Raw genomic sequence first — 25,410 nt, forward strand, 5'->3', positions numbered from 1 at the left:
TTTCCTGTTAACATTAACCACTGGGCAAGGCCCCAAACACCCAGTAACTGCTTGGGCCAAGGGTCACTTGCACTGGACCCATCACTGCAGTATGTCTTCAGTAACAAAGAAGTGTGCGTGAAACTGGGTCAGCTCTGTTAATGTGTGCTGTGGTCTCTCAAGGGGAGCCGTTCTCGCTGTGTGGGACGCCTAAACATAGAACGATGAAAACTCTAGTGGCAGAGGGGTAATTTAGGTCGGGAAGGGAGTGCTGTGAATGGCCTCTTATAAGAGCGATATTGCTGTGATGGTGCAGGGTTGATGCGAGAGGCAAGGATTTCTGAGAGGGTCTTCCATTGCAAAGCTTGTCTAACTTTATCTCAACTACAGAGCTTTTTATTTTTAAGGAAACTTTTTTTTGTGTCCTGGGTCAAATTAGCCAGATCAGGCCCAAATCTGTTTGAATCATCCAAAGACCATAAGTGGTCCTGCTACTGGCAAGTATCCTCCACCCCAGCCTGGGGCTTCAGATACTTCTGAATCCTTTGGCCGGCATCCTACGTCCAAGCCCAAGCCTGGAGGCTTGGGGTTTGCATCCCTCCGAGTTTCAACCTTATGGCCGCCAAAGCAAGCTAGGGAGAAGTCTCCCATTCGCATACAGTCAGCGTGTAGCCCAGCTGGAAGCTGACCATTGGGACGCTAACGATGAGCTCTCATTAGGGAGTCCTACAACCCTCTACTACATGATGCCATTTTAACTGCATCACTTTGGTCAAGGTATTTTCCCTTTGCCACCATCCTGGCCCGGCCAGGTTAGACAGCGGAAACACCAACTACAGAGCCGTCATAGAAAAGAGATCCTTGCTTCTACGAGGAGAGACCGAGGGACCTGGAGCTCTTCAGCCTTCGCAAGACGGGGCTTGTGGCTGCCCATACACTCACCAGGGAGGGCAGGAGGGAATAGGAGATGCTCTGTTTACTAGGGCCCCCCCGGACTAACCAAGAACAACGGCCACACATTGATTTGGGTTGGACATTAGAAAGGACTTCGTCACCGTAAGGGTGGCCAACATTTGGAACGGGCTTCCACGCGAGGTGGTGCCTCCCCTACCCTGGGAGCACCTGGCTGGGGTCGTGTGACCCCAGCGCTTTTTCCTGCCCAGGGCAGGGGTCGACCCAAACATCTATGAACCCTCTTGATTATTTCCCCTCTCCCCCAGCCTTTTTAAAAAGCCTCTGCAAGGCTCGGGTCTGTGCCCCCCTCCACCCGAGAGGCCAAGGCTGCCTGATGCCGCCACGATGACATAAGCGCCTATCACTCAAGCAGAAGCAACCAAACCGGAGCCGAGCCCAAGGGCAGCGGAGCGGGCAAGGACACCGCTTGCAGGTGCGGGGGGCCGCCCGCCGCACGCGTGCTCAGTGCCCGCCCCGGCCCCGGCCCCGGCCTTCGCAGGATGACGTCAGGTGCGCACGTGGCTCCCGGGCCAGCTGGGGGCTCGCGCCGCCGCCGCTGCTGCTGCTGCTGCCGCTGCTGCCCCGGCCGGGCCGGGCTCGGCTCCCCGCATCATGTGGCTGCGGGAGTGGCAGGAGCTGGAGGCCGAATTCCAGGAGCTGCAGGTGACGGCTCTGCCCGGCGGGAGGGGAGGGCTGCGGTGCCTTTGTGTCCCCGCTGCTCTGCGCAGGGCCGGGCTGCAGCACGAGCGGGGGATGCCTGGGAGCAGGCTGCCCACCTCTCTGCCTTCCTCAACCCAGCAGCTCTCGCTAAGCTAGCTGCGGGGGAGAGGGGTGGGGGTGTGCGTTGGAGGGCTGGCAAGGCAGTGGGGACGCCCTGGGGGTTGCCTGGCATAGAAAGGTTTGATGCCCTGTTTCTTCTGGCCTCTGCCTCCTTTTATTCTTCTTTTTTCCCTTTCTCTTTCTTTCTCCAGCTGGGAAGTTACTGGAGAAAGTGAGAGGGCGCAGCATCGCTGCAATGTTTTGCTCATGAGCAGAGAAACTGAGTGGGTTGGGTCTGTTTTTGTTGGGGTTTTTTTTTTTTTTTTGGCACCAGGGTATTTTAATTCTTTTTTGGCTCCTGATCTTGCCTGCTGGCATGGGAGGGTTAGCCGGTTGCTTAACAAGTTTGGTGCCTGGAGAGTGGCATGAATTGCCACTTTAGAGAGGAGAGTGTTTTCTTGCTTCTAGGGAAGTACCCCGTCTAGAGTGCGGCAGCCCTTCTGACGGCACCTGGATGGAAACGCTAACATCTGTGTTTGCTGGGCCAGGGCAAGTTGCGGTGGAAGACGGATGGTGGTTCCCATTCTCATTCAGTGCGTGTGGAGTATGTCACACCTGCGTAGTGCCTTGTAGTTAGGAGAGGACCGGGTGTTATCCTAGCTCATGGTTTCTGGTGCTGTCTCGGCTCTACTGCAGTTTCTTAGCACAGAAGGCTTTATTAGGCAGCGTTCATCTTGTACGTACTCGGGGATGATCCTGCAGCAATAAAGTTGTCTTAAATTGCAGAAAGGCTTTTTTGCACAGAAGAGAGACAGTGGGAATCCCATAGTATTTCTGGCTTGTCTTGGCGGCAGCTTTGGAATAATACTGCGATTAACCAGGGTTCTCATGATTTATATCCACGATGAGTCTCTGACAGAGACGGGTGCATTTGAAAGCGAGGATGAAGTCTCCTTGGCTTTAAATGGCAATTAAGGAGCAAACCTGGGTTGGTAGATGGTATGTAAAGTACATGTTTTGCTCATGTGATGCTGCTGTAAATGATCCATGTGTTTAGGTGAGGAAATATGTAATGCTAGGAAAATTATACTTCATGTTTCGGTATCTGCTTCCATACAGAAGATGGCCAGCAAAGGGCACTTTATGCATTTGATATGGCTGATGCCCTGTATAGCTGTCTCCTAAATGCAGCTACTGTATATCTTCAGCAGAAACCAGAAACAGTTTCAGGGAATAGTGTGAAATACCTTATCCTGCACTGCGAAAGATATGTAGAAAGAACAGCGTTTATCCAGTGATATGTGGTGGGCTGTTTAGGGAACGCTTGCAAAATGTGCTGTGGTGACCCTGATATCTTGAGGCCCAGGACACTGCCTTTTATAAATGCGAAATACTACTTAATTTAAACATGACAGCAGCACTTAATCCCCTCCTTGTTATATAAAAATCCAGTGCCTTTAAATTGTGCCATGGATTAAAAATGTAATATAAAAATATAGCCTTGTGTTCTCATTGGTTTAGGTCATTGACCTTTGAACTGTTAAGTGTAAGATGCACACAACTTTTGCAATGTGCAGTGTGTAATCTTAAAACTGCATTTTTCAATTCAGTTTGTCATCTTACGTAAAGTGGATTTACATAATACAACCTGGTATCACACTGCGAGAAGCTGCCATGGCCTGGTGGTTAGGACTGGGAGTCAGTTCTGCATTCATTACTCACTGCTATAGATTATTTAATACTAAGAATACTAAGAATAACATTGTGGTAGTGTCTACTCTAAAGGCACCAGCTGGGGTTAGGGCATCCTTGTGCTGGCTACTGTACAAACACATGTCATTTACCACATCTGTAAAATTATGATAATGATCATCTCAGAGGTGTGGAGAACAACAGCTGGTCAAATGCATTGCGATCATCAGATAATACTGCTATAAAAGTACAAAATGTGATATTAATAACGATTACTGGCATTTTTGTTATGTCCCATATTGTCTTAGCCTTGAAGCTCACTTTGTAATTGTACTTGCCAGTGCAGAAAGGACATATGTATGTGGAAGTAACTGCTCTGTTCCAGTCATGGGAGCTACTAATAATTAATAACTAAGTGCATCAGGGAGAAGACTATATAGTCTAAACAAATTAAACTGAATAAAAAAAAAATTCAGTTTTGCTACTTGTATCAAGCTAAATTCTCTTATGATGATAAGAGATAATGAAAGGTACTTTGGTTTGAATATAAAGTTCTGACTAACCCCTCCATTGGTTGCAGTCTCTCGGATGTGGTCTGTTAGAGATGGGCTCTGTGTCACCTTTGAGGAACCCACCAGGAGATGTTGTCTTTCAAGGAAATGTTGCTGTGTTTTGTGTGCATGAAAACAGCAAAAGGTTTATTAAGAGCAAGAACTGTGTTCGGTGAAAGCAAAGGGACTACACCAAAATCATGAAGCCGCTCTGTGTAGCATCTCTTATACCAGCCTTTGCCAAGTGTATGTGCTGCTTAAACTCTCCTCCAGGCTTTCATAATCTCACTTTGTGAGATTATGCATCATCCTTCTCTCAAGCCTCAACAAGCATAGCCTAATTCTGTTTTTCTGTCCAGCATCATCTGTTGTCTCTTTGTCATTTGGATTGTAAGCCCTCTAGGGCAGAGGCCATCTTTTGTTCTCAGTGCCTAGCTGGGTGACATCCTAGTCCTCGATAAGAGTCTCCGGGCATCATGATAATAAGTGGATTCCAGGATCCTGTTATCTTCACTGCAGACTTCACGGGGAACCTTAAGTGAGTCACTTAGATCTAAGTTTGCAAAAACAAGTGTCTGGGGTAGCTCAGTTTTTAAGGACCCAACTTTAATACACTTTGAAGAAATCTGATAATTTTTTTTGTGTTTTGTTTCTTGTAAAGAAATCTAGAAAAGAGGTTAATTTAAGGTGTTGAAATGTTACTGGTTATTTTGCCTCCACTTTCCAGTCTGTAAATAGAAGACATGCAGTGAGTGTGTCTAACCTGCTTTTGGTTAATTAATTCAATCCTCACTTCTGTTCATTGTCTTTTGGATGCTGCATTCCCAAGCCACATCTCTGTCCTGGAGCCTTGAGGACTAGATCTGGTGCATAACATATGTTTTATATCCCACTCCTGTCCTGCAGCGCTTGTAGGCCTTCCTCTTCCTCTCTGTAGCATAGCCACCCATTTTCTCTGCCTACATGGGCCTTTTTGCATCTCTGGAACAAGTCCCATAGTGATAGACTCTGAAGATGTTTGTGTATGTGTTAGGCGCAGAAATATATCTACTGTAATATTCAAGCTTCCTTTATGGACATGAGCCTCATTTTTTTTTTTTTATGAAAATAAGCTTCATGACTGTTGCTGTTTGTGTACACACATGGATGCACCAGTGTAAGTAACCAAATTATGGTATGTTTCTATGTGTTGGAAGGACAGATTTCACTGTAACTGTTAAACTTTAACGTGCTGTTCTATATTAGTCACAAGAATAACTCCGGTTACTAATTTAACTAACCAAACAGAGGGAAACAACCTCTATTTATACAAATGGCCAGTCTTTGAGGCTGTGACACTGCAGAACTTAGAAACTCAAGGAAGCCTGCAGTGTTTGTACGCCTGCAGAATTAGTGAGCTTCATGTGGGAACCTTTCCAATGAAACTTAAGCATTAAGTGCTTCTCATTGCCTACTCCAGAAAGGTGTACTAAAGTACAGGAATGTACTTGACCTTTTGGATTACTGTATTTTTGTTGATATAATAGGAGTTGTGCACCTTCTGAGTTGTAAGTAGGTCCCCTTTGTACAATTTCCCAAGTCATTTCTTAATCAATAATTTAACTGTCACATTTTGTTCTCTTGCGGACACGGATGTGCCCGAGGCTGTAAGAAGCTCTGGAACTCACAAGTTTTAAACTAACATGCTCAAGGCTTTTAAGGAAAGCAGAGCCAGCCTTGAAGAGTGATAATGACTTCAAAGGGCACTATTTGTAACTGAACACAGCTTTGAACTCAGTTACAAACCCCAGCTTCCACAATGATTTAATGCCTGCAACGCAGAATTAGTTGCAGTTGTGAGGTGTTCAAATGTATGTTTTTCAGCTTGTGTTGAAAATGTATTTCTTTTATTGACCTGGACCTAATCAACAGATGATGCATCATAACAAAGCAGGCTGCAGGCTTCTCCTGACCAATACACAGACGGGTTTGAGTCTCCTTTCTCTTTACCCTGGTTAGAGGTAGTTCCATTGGACTGAAGGAGCAAAGCTGTCAGTGTTCAACATGGAGATCAAAACTGACCTTTAGTTCATCTCCTAGATATCTTGAGTCCTGCCATTGCATGCTTGGCTGATAAGGATCGAACCCTTGAACTGAATTCTGACTTGTAAGGGGAGATGAGAACACAAAAGATGAGCCTGAGCTTACTAGTTCTCTGCTAGTTTTGAGGGCTTCATGCAGCTGATGTACTACATTGCTGCCATCCAACACAGCACTAATGAAGGCATCAGTAAATCAGGCCTGGTGATTTCTGCCGGGATGAGAGGGAGGGAGGGCCCTAGCTTGCTGGAGCCGGCAGAACGTGTTACTCATGCTCTCTTATGGCATCCACATGACAGTGAGGAATCCAGGAAGAGTTTGATCTATGAACAGAATAGATGGTTTATGGTGTGTATCTTCAACCAAAGGAGGCTTTAACTTGCCCAGCGGCATTGCTGTTGTCTTGCTTGGTTTAGCTTCAACCAGTTGCACTTCATTTACAAGTTGAACTTGTCCACGTAGTGGGCCACTTCATGGTTGTGTTGTGGTTGAACGTGGTGGAGGATTGGTAGTGGTGAAGCAGCTGTAGTATCTATGCTTTGCCCCAGAATGTTTCGGTGAGGATGAGGAAATGACCATGTTAGTCTGAAACCATGAGAAGCTGTGACAAAGCCATCTTTTAAAGAGGGGCCTTGATCCTGCATGGAGCGTTGACCTGTGTCTCTTAACTAGAACGTGGTGAATTTGGTTTCTGGTCACTGAGATTGTGTTTAATTAGTAACAATGGTAAAGAGGTTTTTATTTAAATAAGAGGATTTCGGGGTATTTTTGCTTTTAAATTTCCAGGCTTTTCAAAACCTCCTTTTTTTCATGCTGCAGTGAAGCTGTAGTTCTTGATCTGTGATTTAACCAGTTATTTCATAGAGACAGATTGGGATGAAATGCAGAATTATGGCTTCAGTGTAGGATCAGACAGGAGTGGGAGCTTACCTTGAGTGGAAAAGCTCATTATGAAGTATAAATGACAAATGCAGACAACAGGAGAGAGTTATCTTTCCTTTCCTATAGGGTTCTTCATACAGGCAACCCTTGCTTAATGCTATTTTTATATAATGCTCATTTTAAATTGATACCTGATTTAATTTAGCGCTTAGTGAGTCGCATTATAACGCTCGCGGTCGTTATCTTGGGTCATTAAAAACAATTGCGGTTGCCATCTTGGGTCGTCAAATCCTTTCGGTTTTGCTTAACGCTCAGTTTTTCAGGAACCAATTAAGAGCGCTAAGCTGGGTTGCCTGCAATTGCTTAGACTTGGCACCTCCATGTCATAGGCATTCTAAGAACTTTGCTCAAATAAAAATCATTAATAATGAATGGAGCATTTATCTGCCTTTGAAAAATGCCTTCCTACTTGAAACTGGTAGGGTCAGGTAGGAAGGAGTCAGAGAGCAGTTTGGGCATCAATGCCTCCTGGGAAAAGAGGGTTATTTTTGTGTGTCCCCTCTCTCTCCCCCCCAGTCTTTCTCCAAAGCTTTTTCTGGATTAGATATTGTGTCACTTTTTCTACCAACCAAATCTGTTCCCTTACAGGAAACTCACAAGGTCTATAGACAGAAACTGGAAGAACTTAATAACCTGCAGACTGCATGCAGCAGCTCCATACATAAACAGAAGAGGAAATTAAAAGACTTGAAATATAGCCTCCAAAGGTAATGGCACGCTCTTGGGTGGGAGGGTTCTCAATATCGAGTGGCTGAAATGTCTATATATTTGTTGTTTCAAATGCAGGGTATGTCCTGTTCACTTGTTTTGCTGGATGTTAATCTTGAATCCCCACAACAGCAAAGAGCCTCATCTTGCCACAGCCGCTTAATATGTGTTTAAATTAACTGGCATCAGCATCTAGCCAAGGAAAGAGAGAAATAAAAAAGGCCCCCTGGACCCTCTAGGGTTAACCTTGGAAGCCAATACAGAGCTGCTCCCTTTGTAGAGCTTGCCTTAATCATCCTGTCACCTGGTGTGTTATCAGGCAGATGAAGCCTCAGTCCTTTAAAGTACAGTGAAAGTTGCATCAAATCACTGTCAGTCATATGGTTGCATCCAAAGGCAGAATTCAACCTTCAGCAGTGCTTGATTACTCATCTCCCATCAGTGACCGCAGAAGTTATAAGCTTAATCCTCTCTGTGCTAGGCTAAAGACATTGCCCTCTAGTGTCTTTCAAATGTGAAATTGAGAAGGGTGAAAGTAGGAGCCTCTTTCAAACATCAGAGGCCGCTACTTCCCCCCCTTCTCGGTTTCACAGTATTTGGTAAAACTGCAGTTTTGGCTGTAAATGGTCAGCTCTGACAAACCACACACAGCCTAGTAATGTTGTAAGCCCCCAAATTATAACTGCAAAGCTGTGTTCTTGTTAAAATTGCACAACAGTTATTATGATTCAGAGCTAAATCTCTTCCATTGCTTCTTGGGGAGTTTTTTAAAACTACATCATGTCTTGGAGGAAGATTAATCTCATACCTGGTTACCTGGGACTGAATAATTGCTTTTGGATCCCACTAGACCTGTAATATTTTTATCAGTTAACATTGACTTTCTAGTTCGTCAGCTGTGTTTTCTGGTGTTTACTATCTGTGATGGATCTCATGTAAAGAGTATAGCCCTGATTAGCTGCCTGCCACATCTCTGTTCTTTAGAGAGCAGGCAAGGAAGAATCGCTGCAGCTGTGATATGATGGATGGACTTTAAGTCATCTTCCAGCGTCTGACTTATTTATTTTTTAAGAATTCCTTGACATGACCTGATTTATTGTCGTATTGTTTTAGCACTCAGGTGGTAAAGGCTGAAAGTAGAACTCCCTACTTCCTTCTCTTGTCAGAAAACTGCATTTTCCTCTTTGTTTTGAGCTCTGGGAGGCTGCTCCCTACCTCAGTCACAACCAGAGTAACCTCTCTTCAAAGCTGGGAATGAACTAAAAATCCCCAGAAGGGCTCTCTTGCTTTTTGCGTAGTTTGAAGACTGACACTTATCCTCCCTAAAATCTTCCTTTAGTTTGTCTTTGCAATAGGAAGGTAAAGATGGTGAGCTTTCTTTTGATAATCTGCTGTTGTGTCCAGTACTGCAATATTTCAGCACCTGTGGTGTATGTTCCTCCGATCCCTCAGGTTCCCACTGTCGAAGGAAATATGAATTTTGTATGCTAAGAAGTAATACGGTTGAGGTTAGGACCACAAAACAATTGCTGCAAAAGCCCTCCTGTTGCTTTAATATTGCCTGTATTCAGCACTGCTTACACTGACACCACCTGCTGTGTCCAAAACTCTTGATTTCAGAGGAGACACAGCAGGAAGAGCAGATCAGGAGGTCCCTTTTCCCCGCCTTCCTCCATCTAACCTATTATTAATTGTGCTGGGACTAAATTGATCTCTAGGATTTAAATGAGTTTGACGTCCTTTCACTTGTGCCTCTGTAGGATGCATGATGTCAGTTTTTTAAAGGCTAGACAATGTGCTTTTGTCTTCAGAGTGCCTTTCACGAGGAGCTTGTAGTTTGGATGGGAATTTTTTTTTTTTTAAATTAAAAGGGCATTTGTATCAATATAGGACTTGTAAAAGCAAGCTAATTTTAAACATCTGCAGAATTGTTTTACATGGTTTAGAAAACATAACGAAGTGGGTTGGGGGGGAGTTCCTTTTGAAAAGAGACAGCATTGGCCGGTATCTTTTGGGATACAAACAGTGCAGCATCCTGCTTCTGCACAAAGAAACAAAAGGTGAAACTGCTTAAACACAGGCTGTACCTAAAGTGAAATACACTTGCTGGTTTGTTGCTTAATGTAATTTTCAAGCTGAGCATTATTGTTGGAATAAAGAAACAGACTAAATGGAGAGGTAAACTTATATAGTTAAAATGGAAACAGTTCTTCATTGTTCAGCTGATGCTATTAAAGCACTGGGGAAGCTACTGTTCCCCCTGCACCCCCCCCCCCCCCCAAAAAAAAAAAAAAAAGTGTATGCATTTTAAGAGATGGCTAGGTTCTTTGGGTAGATGTGATATCTTTTCTTAGACCAACTAAATAGTTGGAAAAAAGTTTTTCGCAAGCTTTTGGACACAAACACCCTTCTTCAGGCATAGGGAGACTGCTGGTGTTATATGTTCTCCGAGGTAGAAATGAAGCTAATTTACAACATTTAGGTCTGTGAAAATGCATTTTAAGATGGCATTAGCTCCTTTCCACACATGTATAAAAAGGGATTTTTGTGTTTTGCAGGTGCAAACGGGCAGCTGGTCCTGAAGAATCTGACCTCATTCAGCAAATAAATACCCAAATTAAAGAGAGGCAAAATGTTTTCTTTGATATGGAAGCCTATTTGCCAAAGAAAAATGGGTATGTATTTTCTAGCAATTATTTTTTTTAAACAAGAAAGCTTATCTAAAGGCTCATAGCAGTTTAGTTCCCCAAGGAGTGTAACGTGTGTCTGAGAAATCCATGTATGATTTTATTCTCCATAACCATAAACTCTTAGCTGAGTTGCAACTTTAGCAAGCAGTGACTGCCATTGCCTCATTTTGCGCGAAACCCACATATTAAAGTATAATTTAAACTTTTCGTGCTCATACCCAGATTTTTATTTTAAAGCCAAAAATGTGATTCCTGAAGAGCTGCTAGTCTGCACTGGGGGATGAAAACACATTCCAGTTGTACATATGGAATATCCATAACTATTTTCAAATGGCACATTTTTTAAAAGGAAAAAGATACATGCTCAAAACCACAAGGGCATCTCCCTCACACGCTCTTTGTGGTCTTCCTGTTTGTACATGATCCTCAAAGATGTTTGAATTATTTTTAGAAAAATCTGTGTGGGTCTGAGACCATGCAGAAAAAATCTGAAGTGCCCAACATGTAATTTTAAATACTTCAGAGAGTAAATTAGATGCACATTTTTTAAACATGTTCGACTAATTTTACATTTGCGCTATACCTGTAAATGCAGACAGGATGTTAATGCAAAACACAACACAACCTGCCAGTCTGGCCTGAAGTGAGTCGTGAGCATTTCCTTCCATCCTCCAAAGTTGACGTCTTTCATAAAACGGGACTGGGACTCTGAAGATATGGATCCATCCTCCAGCTGTTTTCAGATCTATCCCCTACTTGCTGTGTGAACTTACTTTCTGGATGTTGGTTTTCCTCTCTTTAAGGAGGGCATAGTAATGCTTCATTTCCTAGCAAGTTTTGAGGTTCAGTTTTTTAATATCTCTAAGGTGCTTTGGAGTCAGGGTGTTGCAGAACTGCAAAGAATGGAAGTGCAAGGTAAGAGAAACCAAACAGTAACAGAAATTGCAGAGGATCTGATGAGTGACCGTATCTACTTAAAGAGGGGCTGCAGTGGAGAAGCAGTGGTTGTTCAGAAGTATGTTTAATGTGGATGTGAAAGGAGCTGTGCTGGGGCTGAGGCTTTGCTAATCTGGACCATCATTATTTGGAATATCCATATAAACTCTCCCACCACTTCTCTGTTTGGGACCAAGAGATTTGTCTGCAGCTCCTTCTCTCAACTGTGGTATTTTATTGTCTTAATGATATTGGGATGCAGTCACAAGTTGGTTTTGGGGTTTTTTTTTGCAGATGTAACCTGTATATTAAAGACTGTTCCACTTCCACCCCCAGGAGCATGTGTCTGATTTTAACTGATTTCTTAACATCCTAGAGACAGTAGAGAGACCTCCCACCAGGAACTTCTTACCTGAATTACTCATGAAAGTATTGACTCATTTTAAGAATACTAATACTGTGGATCAATCTGAAGAGTGATTGATGTGTATTCCCAGTGAGCCTTCAGCATTTTAAATTAGCATCTGTGGTTTTCTCTTGGTTGCTGTAATTAGCCAATCTGTCTTCTGGTTGTTTATCTTTCAGTTTGTACTTAAATCTGGTGCTGGGAAATGTGAATGTAACTCTTCTGAGTAATCAGGCAAAGTAAGTATTCTTTTGTTGTTGTTTTTTTCCCAGTTAGTAAAAGACATATTGAAGTCCAGTTTAATTGGAAGAGCAGAGATGTCTTGGTTGTTCAGGGTGCTGGTGGATTTTCCATCCATATTCCAATTTGTTCAAGATTTTGGACCAAATTTGTCAATGGTGAGACTCCATTGAGGTCAGCCTCACCACTTGTCAGGAATCAAATGGCTTAAAAATGTTTGTGAGGTTTTTTGGGGATTTTTTTTTTTGTGCTTATTTTAACAATGCAAAGAAGCTTCCATTTTGGTTTTACCATAAAATGTCATTGTAAGACTCCAGGTACATTGAGTTTCAGTAGCTTCTGGAATATGTTTGATTGATTTGTAAGTAGGGGTGGTTAGTGTTTCTTTTTTAACTGCCAGGCCTGAAACTGGCCCTTGGGAACTTAGAGTCCAGCTGGGTTTGGTCTGGCTCCTGCATGTCGGTCAGTAAAATAAGGCTCTGCAGACGGGATATTTCTTTCAGTTAAATCTCCATAGCCACACTGTCTTCACATCATTGTGAGGATTGAGCCCCTGTTGTCATGCATATGGTTGCACAGGCATTATCGAGCACAGACTTAGGCCTCGCAGGGAAATCTCATTCTGCCTTTGGGTAAAACTTTGATATAGGTTAGTGATTATGCCACCATAACTCATTTAAGCTTGTTCTGCCACAGTTAATCTACTTGTAAAATTAATAATTTATTTACCTATGCCGAGATTTAAATTAATTCAGTGCATAAAAAGACTTTTCTGTCAGGTTTACTATGTAAGGGTCTTATGTCCACTGTACTGTGCTTCCATTCCTTTAGTGGTAGAGAAATTACACCTTGCGGCTGTTTTCTATGTGTGCGTGTGGTGCTTTTTTTTGGAGCAGCGAGGCAAGGGAGAGCTGGGTGAGGAAGGCATAATCTTCAGGAACATTTTAAATCCAGTTGGCTGTTTCCCAGTTTACATTTTTCATCCAAGATTTAAAAAGCCCATTAATGTTAGAGGCCTTCCAGTTTGTACAAAGACAATTTCTGTGTACTGCAAGTGTGTATGGAGTGCTTGTGGATAAAACCAGGTCATTTCACCTGTAGACATGTAAATCAGCTTGCAGTATTTAATTTGATATAATTTTAATTTGTTAATGTTAGAAATATTAATGCTTTTGCATTATTGCAATGTCACTCCAGGTTTGCCTACAAAGATGAATATGAGAAATTCAAACTTTATTTGACAATAATCTTGTTACTTGGTGCTGTAGCATGCAGGTTTATTCTTCATTACAGGTAAGATGGCATTCTGCTTTCTAACTAAGCTCTTTGACTGAAAATGCAATGGATCCCAACTATTCAAAATTAATCCCTTTGCCAACTTAGTAGCACAAGTTAATAGACGAACAGCTGTTAACAAGGAGACAGTTAGCAGTGTTTAATTCTCTATTTTAAGAGACACTGTCAATTAAAAATCACGAGACTGAGTCCTGCAAAAAAATTAGTCCTGTTCAGTCCTATTTATGTAAATAGGACTATTTATGCAAATAAAATAATTTGTTTGCACTTACTAATTGAATTGTTTTAATCCTTTGTTGCAAGTAACAGCCGAGATTTTATTTTTTTTTTTTTTCCTTCAATTTTAGTATACTTCCTCATTATTCCTCTTTTCTTCATTTTGCTCAGTTGTGACAGTAACGGGCTAATTAGTTTTGCTTTCCCTGTGAGCATTGTAGAAGAGTGTTTGCTTAAAAAAAAGACTAATATTTGAGTAGTGAAGTTTAAAAACATGATGACAATATCTCTTGGCCCCTATAGCAGTTCCTGGTGATTCTTAAGAAAACCTAACTTGTGTTGACCCTTCTGTTAGCTTTGCTTTTAACTTTGCCATTAATGCAGGATCACCTGCTGAGAAAAAAATTGCACACGTTCCATGCAACATGCAAACACTGTTGGGCGTCTCTTGGCTTCCCAGACTTGAGGATGTCAAAAATAAAAGATTTTCCAGACCTTTAAAATTAAGTATGATGCTCTTTTGCCTTTTAGTTGATTGGATTTAGAAAGATTTAATGGAATCTCCTCGCTGAATTAACTTGGAAACACCTGTGCAAATTGGATCAGCTATTTCTTCTGTGGTGCAGATGCTTCTTCAAAAGGAATTAATGTCATCTCTCTCTGCCTGCTTCTCTGCCTGGAATCCCAGCTCTTTTAGTGCATTGCCCTTCCCCAGAATTATGGACTTTTAAACCATTTTTTCCCCCTCGCCTGCCCTGGATTTGTGTGACTGTTGGTTTGAATAAAGGCACAGGGGGGCTTTTCAGCAAGTTTACTTATGTGATCCTGCCTAAAGACTTGTGTGACTAGGGTCTTGCTTTCTGTCATGACACAAGAACTAGTTTTCATTGATATTTTTACTTGAGAGAGGGAGAACAATAGTGCTGAAATGGGTGTTCATAATGAATCATTCTTTTCTTACTCTCCTGCCTTTTTTCAAAGGGTGACAGATGAAGTGTTTAACTTCTTGTTGGTGTGGTATTATTGCACGTTGACGATAAGGGAAAGTATTCTCATCAGTAATGGATCAAGGTATGATAAGATGTTTCAAAGTAAATCAAACCCTACGATTCACTTGGTGGGAGGTGGGGGAAGCAGGGGAGAACCATCCCTCAGTCGGTTTGGTATTAGAATTGCAATGCATTTGTGATTAAAAATCCAGCTGAACTGGGTCTTTTGGATCTGATTTTTGTATATTCATTTTCAAATGCTGGGAAGTGTGCTTTGGTCCTTTCCTCCAAAGTGCTAAAGGCTCTTTTATTAGTAACAAGCTAGTCAAAGGGGCAGCACAGATAATGAATGCAGAGGAGGTTTTCTACAAATTCAATAGATTAACAATCCAAATATAGAATAATGTTTCACCCTTCTGTTAATAGCTCCCCACACGTTTTAACTCAGTCTTAAGGTAACACTGCAGTAAGCTTATGCTGTAGTTGGAGATCATCCATGCCCTTGATTCCATCTCCCTGGAATTAGCTTCAAACTCCCTCTCCCACAGGCAAAATATATGTTATTAAGCTGAAGCTTAACTTGCTCTTAGTCATAAGGCTGAGAAGACTGGTTTTGTAATTTTTCAGGATGCTTATATTTTTTTGGAATTGCGGTATTACCTTTTGTACTTCAAATTAGCTGTACAAATCCTGATTTTTGACTAAAAAGGATGATGTATATAAAAGCTTCACCCGGAAGTGAAAAGAAAGGCATATATTATTGATTTATATGCTTGAACTAACCATGATATATATTACAGTTAGTTCAAGCACATAAATCAATAAAGTATGTCTTTCTTTTCGTTTCCGGGTAAAGCTTATACCGGATACCTAAAAATATTTGCCTAAACTACAACATCATTAGATGTTAAAAGAGGATATCCACTCGAGTATTGTACTTGGATGTTAATACCAACAATACTATTAAATGCTGCTGATTCACTATAATATTCAAGGTGCATTTGGTAGGTAAAATATACAACCTTTTCCATCTTTCAGTTGTATTACTTAGGCATCTGACAACACTTTTTTACAGCCAGTTTTTCTGTTCCCCTACATAGAGAATCTCTACCTTACTTGAAGAGATTTTTATATGGAAAAAGGATGGAGGAACAGAAAAATACATTTAGGTTTTACTTTAATAAAAAAAATTGATTTTAGAGGAGTCTTCATCAGAAATAGTTACGTAAGCCAAACCAATACAACTCTGCTGGTCAACATAAATCAAGGTGACCGTGGGTTTTTTTGGATCAAGCCCTGTAATTGTAGCACTCCCAGGGGACAGACTTCCTGACCAAACAGTTCCTTTCTGTTTTATCTTTGGCAGCACGGAGACTGGGGAATCCAGTCAGAGAAGCCTGGGCTAATTCCTACAGCATTCCTAGGAAATGTTACTGATAGTGGCATTGGACTTGCCCTCCCACATTCCCCTTCTTTCTGGCTGGAAATGCAGTGATAAAGAGACTCCATTCCAAACAAAAGATGGGGAGATGACTCTTTCCTCATGCTGTAGTTTAAGTCCTGTATATGTCACTAGAGACCTGTAACACTTGCTACAGCATGCTGCATGAGCATATGGTTTTAGCAATGATTAAACTTGAGTATGATTTCAGGAGCCTCCTCTCCCAGCATCTTGGTAGCCATCCAAATCGCTGCTTAAAAAAGAAGGAAGGTAACTAAAGATGGTAACAGGCTTGTTGCATCTAATTCTCTGTGCTCACCAGTTGGAAACGTGGTGCAGGTCTCACTCCTGACTGAAAGCAGCATCTGCTCATTGTTGCTTATGAAACCCAACGTGATGCCTGTGTGGTCTAGGTTGCCTCACATCCACTATAAATGAGTTCGTGCTAGTGGAGGAGATAAAATAGTGGTGCAAGACCCACAATGCATAATGCAGATTGTAAATCTAACACACACACACACACACACACACACACACACACCTGCTGTCAGGCAATCTGCTGCCGCAGGATTTGCAGTTTCCTGCTTTATTAGTTTCTCTCATTTGACTTGGTGGCCACACTTTGAACAAGCAGCATTTACTTTAAGATCATGTACTCCTCCTTGCCCAGTAAACACCACTCTGAGACCCAAATGGCTATGAACTCCTATTTAATTGAACATAATAAATGACTAGGCCAGGCACTAAAGTGGTGATGGTGGTAGGAGTCTTGTGTTGACAGCGTGCTGCACATCTAATTAAGCATTAATGATTGAGGTTCCTTTTGGTTACTAAGGTTTAACAACAAGCTGGGAGCAGTTGACAGCTACTTATCTCAACTAGGCATTTATCCTCAAGAAAAGCCTTCTAGGGAGGATGTTTCCCCTGTGATGTGCTCAACAGGGAGTCGCAAGGAACCTCATTATGTGTGGTGGTTGGGAGTGTGGGGTGTTGCATGGGTGCAGCATTCATAGAAATCAAAGCAGGCATTCTGGAATAACAGGGTGGTCCAGAGAATCTCAAGAGTGCATCCCAGTTATACTCCTCTTAGAATTGCAGGATTGAACCCTGCTATAGATACAAGATGAACAATTGTAGGAGTAAAGGGTCTTGAAAACTTCACCCGTATAAGCAAGAGATTCGCTTCTAATTCCCAGGGTTGGCAAGCCGGTCAATTCACTGGTCAAATGTTGTCAACTGGCCAGTCAGTTGACAGCATAATTTTTTTTGACTGGTGAAAGATCAGTCAAATATTATAGGAAAGCTTTGTGCCCAGGTCCTGGGCAGCCTGCAGCCAACTGCTCGGTGTGGCATGGGGAAGGTGCCGCCCCAGCTGTCACTTTTACCAGGTGTGAGCAGGGGAGGAGGGAAGAGCACTCCTCCTCCTCCTCCTCTGCGATGGCAATTGACTGTATTTGGCAATTTTTGACAATTGACCAAACTTTATTTGACAGGTCAAATACCCAACCCTAGCAATTCCACTTCATACAAGTGATTCTCTTGGGCACTGGTGATGATGTCAAATGGTTTGCAGTTAACTGACAGATCAGCGCTAGAAGGGCTGTATTGCAGCATGCTCCTGTCCTGTACTTCAATGGGTGGTTCCCATTCTTGTGACTGGGCATCAGTTGTTGGGTCCTACATGTTCCTAAACCACCTGGGTGTGAGTAGATTCATAGATGCTAGGGTCAGAAGGGACCTCAATAGATCATCGAGTCCGACCCCCTGCATAGGCAGGAAAGAGTGCTGGGTCTAGATGACCCCAGCTAGATGCCTATCTAACCTCCTCTTGAAGACCCCCAGGGTAGGGGAGAGCACCACCTCCCTTGGGAGCCCGTTCCAGACCTTGGCCACTCGAACTGTGAAGAAGTTCTTCCTAATGTCCAGTCTAAATAGAGTCTAGTAGAGTCTATGTAGTCTATAGTTTGTTGATAGCATCTTGGCAGCAGCTATCAGTGGTATTATCTAATGTTACTTTGACAGCTGCTTTCCTCCTATGGTGAATAGTCACTCCGCATGTAAAATGCTTCCAGTCCCAACTCCCATGCAAAGTTAGTGCACGTGGGGCATTTTGTGTGTTGCAAAAGTGCTGCTGCTTAGATTGGAGCAATAGGAGCTTAGTCCTGTACTTATTCCTTCTCCTGGTGGAAACATGGCATTGTTCCTGGAGAGGTGCTCTCGTAATGCGCTACACGTATCCCTAGAGACTTTGGGAAGAATGGACCTGTCCGCCACATCACTTCCTTTTGCTGACTCCTCATGAGTTCCCTTCTTGCATTTGTAATGTGTTTGGTAGAGTATCAATAAGAAAACAAGATGGGGGAGTTCTGGCCTCTGTTACATCGTAGCTTTTCCTGCTGCTAGTAGTGGCATACTAGCTGAGGAAAATCAAGTGTAAATTAAGCTCCCTTAGCAGGACGCTGTGAAGCTTTATATCTGTGAAGTGCTTTGAAAAGGACAAGGACTGTATGGAGGCCCTGTACTCCATTAGAAGTGCAATTGCTGCACGTGGTAAATGGAAAAGCAAAAATAACCTAAACCAAAGTTTAGTGTAGTCTTAACCTGCTCCCCACGCAACTCAAATAAGATGGAGCTTTTCCTGTCTGTGATGGGGAGCATTCTCTGGCTTGCTTTCTACCTTTTATTCCATTTATTCTGTTCCCACAAGCTTCTGGGGTACCTCCTGATAATCCTCTGGAGAGGAGGATGTGGCTTTCTTGAGAGCCTTTCAGAACCGCTCTGGACACTGGTCAGTCCACTGGTTCGTGGAAACGTACGGTAGGCCAAGAGGACTTGGTGCTTCCCATCCCTGAGTGGAAGGTTGTTCCTGCTGGGACTGGGTCGGGGAGGAGTGCGCCTGGTACTTGTTTGGTGAGCGAATAGGTGTGAGGTCTTCTGCTATTGCTTGCCATCGGGTTGACTTATAGCTGTGAACTGCAGAAACAAAAGCTATGGTTATTTTTTGCCTCCCGACAGCATCTGATCATAATGTGGAATTAGTCTGGAAGTGGGAGTATTATGACTTCTCTGCCTTGTGAGGTGTTCCTCTTGGTCAGACTCGCTCTCTACATGCTAAAAGAATGATATTGCCTGTAGTCTCAGGTCAGAAATCGCTCTCAAGACACGTGACCAGACCAAGCTATTTGAGTTCAGTTTGCTGAGGCTGAAAATGTTCATCACGTCATGCCGGACTCTCTCTGCTAACGACTTTATTTTTGTTTTCAGGATTAAGGGCTGGTGGGTGTCTCATCATTATGTTTCCACGTTTCTATCTGGAGTGATGTTAACATGGTGAGTTTTCTTTTTAACCTGCTAATTTTATGTATTTATTTATTTATTTATTTATTTATTGGCGGGGGCCCAGCCCCAAGTGATCTGTTTTAAACTGTCAGATGAGGCAGTCTGAAGGGGCCTGGTGCAAATGTCTGCACTGGCACAGGATGGAAGCTTTGAACCTTTAATGTGCTTTTTCCTGACATGTCAGTTTGCCTGATAAACATGGTGTTACAGGAGAGTTTACATTTGCCTGTTTTTTTCCCCTCTTAAATAAGAAACCAAACCTTAGCAGCTGTACTAGTAAACTATCTTTGTTGCCGATTTCCTGCTGTGTAGAAAGTGTTGAGAAATTTGTGAGAAAATAAGCAAATTAATGCCTCTATATAGACGGTGAATGGCATGAGCTGAATTTATATTTAGAACCTTTTTCACTTGGTTTGTAATCTGGGTTTAGCAAAGTGAAAGTAACCTTCAAACGGATGCTTTGTAGTGAGTTTAATTTTTATCTCCTGCTTTTTTAAACTTCTGAGGTGTTATCTTTCTTAATAAAGAAACCTTGGCTTAAGTTCTCTCACTTCTTATATGAAAATTCCATATAAAGATCTTTCCACTTACTTTAGGCACCATACAGCTTAATTAAAAATCAGACACAGAACTGCTCTGATTTGACTAATAGATAGAGACAGCATTTTAAGGTATCATCTAGGAAGGGCTGATTACATGAAGTGCCTACAACCCAGAACTAGAACTGGGATGTTTGGATATTATGACATCATAAGCTCTGCCATATACTCAGGTGTAAGTTAAGATTTGTACCGTTCACTGTTTTTGTTCTCCAGTATGCATATGTTCTGCTTGCTTTTAGCACTCATGGGCTCACACTTGACTGAAAGAAGGGAAAGCCCCCTATGCTAATGCTCTCTTAAACTAATATAGCATGTGTGTTTTTTGCTCTTAGGCCGGATGGACTCATGTATCAAATATTTCGCAATCAATTTTTAGCATTTTCAATTTTTCAAAGTAAGTATATCTTTTTCTGCCAATGCTTAGAATTGAAGGCTTCTTCCATATTAGTGTTGTGTGCCTAGAGGAACCTGAATATTAATCTAAGTTAACTGATAATTTTATTAATTCTTCTTGGTGTTTGTGCTGAAGTAGCTAGTTCAACTTTTTTTTCCCTTGCTCCTAATGCATGAAAGAACTCGTTCTTTTATTTTCCAGGCTGTGTTCAGTTCCTACAATATTATTACCAAAGTGGCTGCCTTTATAGACTTCGTGCATTAGGGGAAAGAAACCACTTGGATCTTACAGTAGGTGAGGTTTTCATAATATTTAACTTGCAAATACCTGTTTTTGGTGGGGGTTGTATTTAGCAGCTGGTTGATTTGAAGCCTTATCTCTCTTCCTCTCTCTCCTTCTCCCCCACCTTTTTTCCTGTTAACTCTGAGAGCGGATCAAAACCTTTGTAGTGTCATTCCAGTACCAGCCTCTTTCCTATCTTAATCTGACTATGTAGGTGCAAGTGGTATAGAGGTTTTATGACGTAAACTGGAAACATTCTAGTTTTACATAGTGTTTAATACCGAGCCCTGTCTGTGTGTTGCATTTACACAGAATGCAAAATTCCATGCCTTGAAAGTTTACAATCTGAAGATGCAGCAAGAGATGATACAAGATGGTACTGGAAAATGATAGGTCAGAAGAGAGTTAAATCAAACTTAGGTTCCCTTCTCTCTTTCCCACCACAAATTTTGTCACAATCTTCTCTAATATTCATTTTGTCCTCCATCCTCTTTTCCAGTTTAGGCTGAAGTGCAGCAGGCGGTGGCTGGCAGGACTTGATAGTCTCTGCTGGGTTGGAGTTTAGATTTCAGGGTTAAAATCAAGCCTAGGTGGGATATTGCTTCTGGAGAGTAATTCCAGGTATGCAGGGGTTGGGGTGATTGTTATTTATAAACAAGAATAGTTTTAGTTATTGTTAATAACTTGGTTCCTCTGTCTAGGTGTGTATTGGCCCTTAAGCTCACATCCTGTCTTGTGTGTTTACAGAAGGATTTCAGTCTTGGATGTGGCGAGGGCTGACGTTTCTCCTTCCCTTCCTGTTCTTTGGGCACGTGAGTTGCACAAAGTACCCGCTGCATCTTACACTGTTACGTGTGCACCCAAAGTGACAGTCAATGCTGTAACACCATTAGGATACTAGACATTGTCTTAGATCACACAGTGCGTATAGTAACTGCATCCCAGAACTAAAAAAGTGTCCCTTGCAGAAAGATGCTGCAAAATGGTTGAAATTAAGACAACAAATGTAGCCCAGATTATTCCAGAATCTGTAGTCACTAGAATTTGCTTTCCTGTCCTATTATAATGAGGATACATCTGGTTGATCTGTGTTTGAGATTACAGCTCTTCTTTCCTGTCAGAGGAGTTTGGCCTTGATGATGGTTCTAGCAATTAAAAAAGAACAGGGTACTTCTTGTGGTTGTCCAGTAAGTGTTTCTTATTAGAAGGCTGCCAGTTCTACAGATGAATCCTGCTTACAGTCCTCTACAACCCATAACTTTCTTAGGACAAATTGGTCTAATTTTTTTCTTTCTGTTGTGGTTGCCTTTAATTTGGACCTGCATTTAGGAATGAGTGTATTTTATTCTCTTTGTTAGGGGCAGGGATATATTTGATCAATGACAATTGATTGCATTTTGTAGTATAGGCTTAGATACAATAGTTTTAAGTGCTTTAGTTTCATAACCATGCCCAGCTCCTCCTCCACCTAAATTTCTGCCCTCATTTTCCCCAACTACCTATGCTTCCCAAATGCTACCCTTCTAAATATTTTGGATATTCTCTCAGATTGCCTTTCTTGCTCTCCATCATACATAAAGCTCCGTTCCTTTCTTTGCATACCAGCTAGATCCTCCTGCTTTTGCTGAATCCTTAGGGATTTTCCACAGAGCTTTTAAGTCAAGTGTGTGATTTAAATTAATAAATGCAAGGTCCATTCCACATTGTGACTTGCACTGTCATCTAGTATCTGGTATGTTACATGTTTGACTTGGATTTCTGTGTTTAACTGTAGCCTCAGTCCTGCAGCCTTTACTCACTTGAGTAATCTCTGTGAAATCTAAATCGAGCACTAGGCTCCCTGGGACAGAACAGTGTCCTGTCCCCCTGGTCCTTGCCCTGCTTTGACTGTACAGCCCGCACCACACACTACATGCTACACATTAGTTAAGATGATACAGCGTTCCAGTTACCAAATTCTGATCAAGAAAAAGAACTAAAACTTAAGAATTTTTTCCTCTCATATACATAATTACAGATGGAAAATCTATCCAGGATGAATTGATCATTCTTTATTTTTTTGTTGGTTTAATATGGGAGGTTGATGATCAACTGATCATAATTCACTGGGGACTAATTTCTACAGCCAATTTAAACTTTTAAAATACTTCTCTTTCTAAATGATACTTAGATTTCCCCTGTTGTATTAACATTTGCTAATTTACAGTAGCTTGAAACTGCTTAAGCCTGAAATGCTTGTTTTTAAATTTTTAATTAAATTGTTTCTCTTCCTTTTTTTTCCAGTTTTGGCAGCTGTATAACGCAGTCACACTTTTTGGACTGTCTAGGCATAAGGAATGCAAAGAATGGCAGGTGGGTGTTTGGAATCAAAACGTCACCTCTGTTTACAAGAGACAAGAATAATGGTCTCTAAGTCCGTGAATAGAAAGTAACATTTGTTGAAGTGAGTGCCCTAGTATCTGATAAATTAATAACAAAAAGTAGATATAAAAACTGAGAGACAATCATAAAATGGACACTATCTTTAAGGATTCCCATGACATTTTGTCCTTGGTGCATCATTGCTGACATTGTATACATATTCTCTGGCATTCATATGCTTGTATTGATCTAAATGAATCTGGAAGGGTGATGGGGGAGACTTTCTGGAGCCTGCCCAACAGCGTAGGGAGTCTGTGCTTTTTACAGCAAGTCCAATGCTCATTAGCTCTCTGTAGCATTCAGCTTTGTTCCCAGCTGTAAGGGAACAAACATATTCTCCAGGATAAACTTCCTATTGTTGCATTATATGTGTAGCTTTTCTCTTATATGAATGGATGTTTCTCCATATGCTAACATATGGGATTAAATATAGATCTGGCATAAGCAACTGCACTGACTTTAGAACAGTTGTACTATCCCAAGGCTGGAAGTACTTTGAAAATAACCTTCACACCATTGTAACTAACTGCTTAATTTCAAAGGCAGTGAAGTCCTCTTTAAATAATCATGATTAAAATATATGCTTGTTAATAGAGCATGCCTTTGTGCCATGGGTTCTTTATGTACATTGGATCAGGATCTTCTTCCCTCATGTTCCTGTCACTGCTAACAGAATCAATATTTGCCCTATCACATCACACCAGATGTTTATGTGATTCTGAAATGTTTTTTTCTCCCTGCTAATCCACCTAATCAGTTGTGCAGCCAGGTAAGTGATGATGGAATGACAGACTGAACAGTCTTTGCCAATTTCTCTAAGGATCAGAGTACAACGTAAGCCATGAGAACTGGTTACCTCCTCTTCATTTACTTAACCAACATCTGTCTCAGTTAGAAATGGGACGCTAGAAATCAGAGCTTTTATCCTATTGCATGGAGAAAATAATCTCACTTGACAGAGTTCGTATTCAAAGGAATAGGTGTTACTTTGCACACAATTTATACATTTATAGTGGCAGATTCAAGTTGAGACTTTGTCAAATGATGTTTTGCGAGAACCACCGATATTTATTAAAGTGTGTGTAAGATTTTGCTGCTCTCAGAATATCTTTCTATAAGAGATGATCGCTATTTTATCCTTTTTCCTCCCCCAGGTTTTTGTCCTGGCTCTTACGTTTCTGCTACTTTTCCTTGGAAACTTCCTTACTACTTTAAAGGTTGTGCACACTAAACTTCAGAAAAACAAAGGCAAAATGAAGAAATTGTGAAACTCAGGCAGGGATGGACAGTCAAACTTGGATTCTCATCTGCCTACTCCTACTGGTGGTTCCTTTTTTTCAGAGTGGACCATTTAAACTGCAGCTATATTGCAAACAAACCTTGGAAAGAATCCTGTTGGTGTTATGATAAGAACATGAACTCTCCCAGCACAGCCTGCTGTACAGTATTATGCAAGCACTGCTCTCCAATCTGCAGTCCTACTATTTATATATATTTAATACAGAACATTTTTGCTTTTTGTTTTGTTTTGTGTGTATACAGCAGCATGCACCTGCCAGAAGAAATATAAGTATTGGGAGAAAGTGACGTCTACTGTAATTCCATTTTTGGTAATGATCTTCACATTTTTTTCCTGTCCAGCACCATTTCTGGAGCCCCAGGTACTGCACTAGCAAAACTTTTTAAATGCTTACAGTCAACCAGTAAAGCAGACCAGCTGCTGCCTTGAAAGCTTTCTGAAACACATTTTTCAGTGACATATGCCAACTCGTGTGTACTGTGGAAAACCTTGGTGATCTCTGTACATCTTGCTGCTCTATACACTTTAAAAAAATTATTTAAGAAATAGAACAGACACCCATTTATTTTTTAAGAAAATGAATGGCTTAAATGTTATGTTTTGTTACTGACTTTGTTTGCAGGGAAGACTTGATAGTCATCCAGAGAGATCAGGTAATCTGTTCAACCCTGAAAAGGGGCCAAAATAAATAATAAAATACACAGCTGTTTCACTACTTTTTTTCAATAGTTTTTTAGATGCTGAGGTTTTCTGGAACATTCTTCCTTAAAATGTCTGAACACAATGGCAATAAGTATCTAATTACTTTTACTCCTAATGCCATTATTGAAAGACACATGCAGCATATGTGGAAACAGAACTGATGAGAAGTATTAATACCTTCACCTGCACTTCTTCCTTTACATGGGATCTTGAGTCACCAGCTCAGTTTAATTGAACTTAAATCTTCCTCTGGCAGAAATGTTGAAGGGAAGGTGATACTTGTTCACATTCATTCCTTTTTGTTTCTTGGCATTCTGACTTAGCTGCAGCTGAATAAGCAGGTTTAATTGAGTTGTGTTCCATGAATGCCTACATGTCCGAAAACAATTTATAGACACTGTGTCCTGACCTATATGCTGTTCAAATGCAGTGACCTCACTTGGGTTAGCACAAGGCACACATTGGAATTGAATTTGGCCAAATGTGGTGATG

The 25,410-nt window shown here is 41.5% G+C and overlaps 1 protein-coding gene across 1 annotated transcript; it reads left to right on the forward strand.

Annotated features, from left to right (window-relative positions):
• The first annotated feature begins 1,462 nt into the window (after window positions 1–1,462).
• TMEM120B (transmembrane protein 120B) lies at window positions 1,463–24,917 on the forward strand. The gene is made up of 12 exons (XM_014594764.3): window positions 1,463–1,596; window positions 7,545–7,663; window positions 10,223–10,339; window positions 11,876–11,935; window positions 13,134–13,229; window positions 14,430–14,519; window positions 19,143–19,208; window positions 20,152–20,213; window positions 20,415–20,507; window positions 21,243–21,307; window positions 22,779–22,847; window positions 24,071–24,917. Exons 1-12 carry the CDS (start codon window positions 1,546–1,548, stop codon window positions 24,182–24,184), a joined length of 1,002 nt encoding a protein of 333 aa, XP_014450250.1. The 5' UTR covers window positions 1,463–1,545; the 3' UTR covers window positions 24,185–24,917.
• The last annotated feature ends 493 nt before the right edge of the window (window positions 24,918–25,410 follow it).

This window comes from Alligator mississippiensis, chromosome 10, assembly GCF_030867095.1.
Source record: "Alligator mississippiensis isolate rAllMis1 chromosome 10, rAllMis1, whole genome shotgun sequence".
NCBI classification, from domain to species: Eukaryota; Metazoa; Chordata; order Crocodylia; family Alligatoridae; genus Alligator; species Alligator mississippiensis.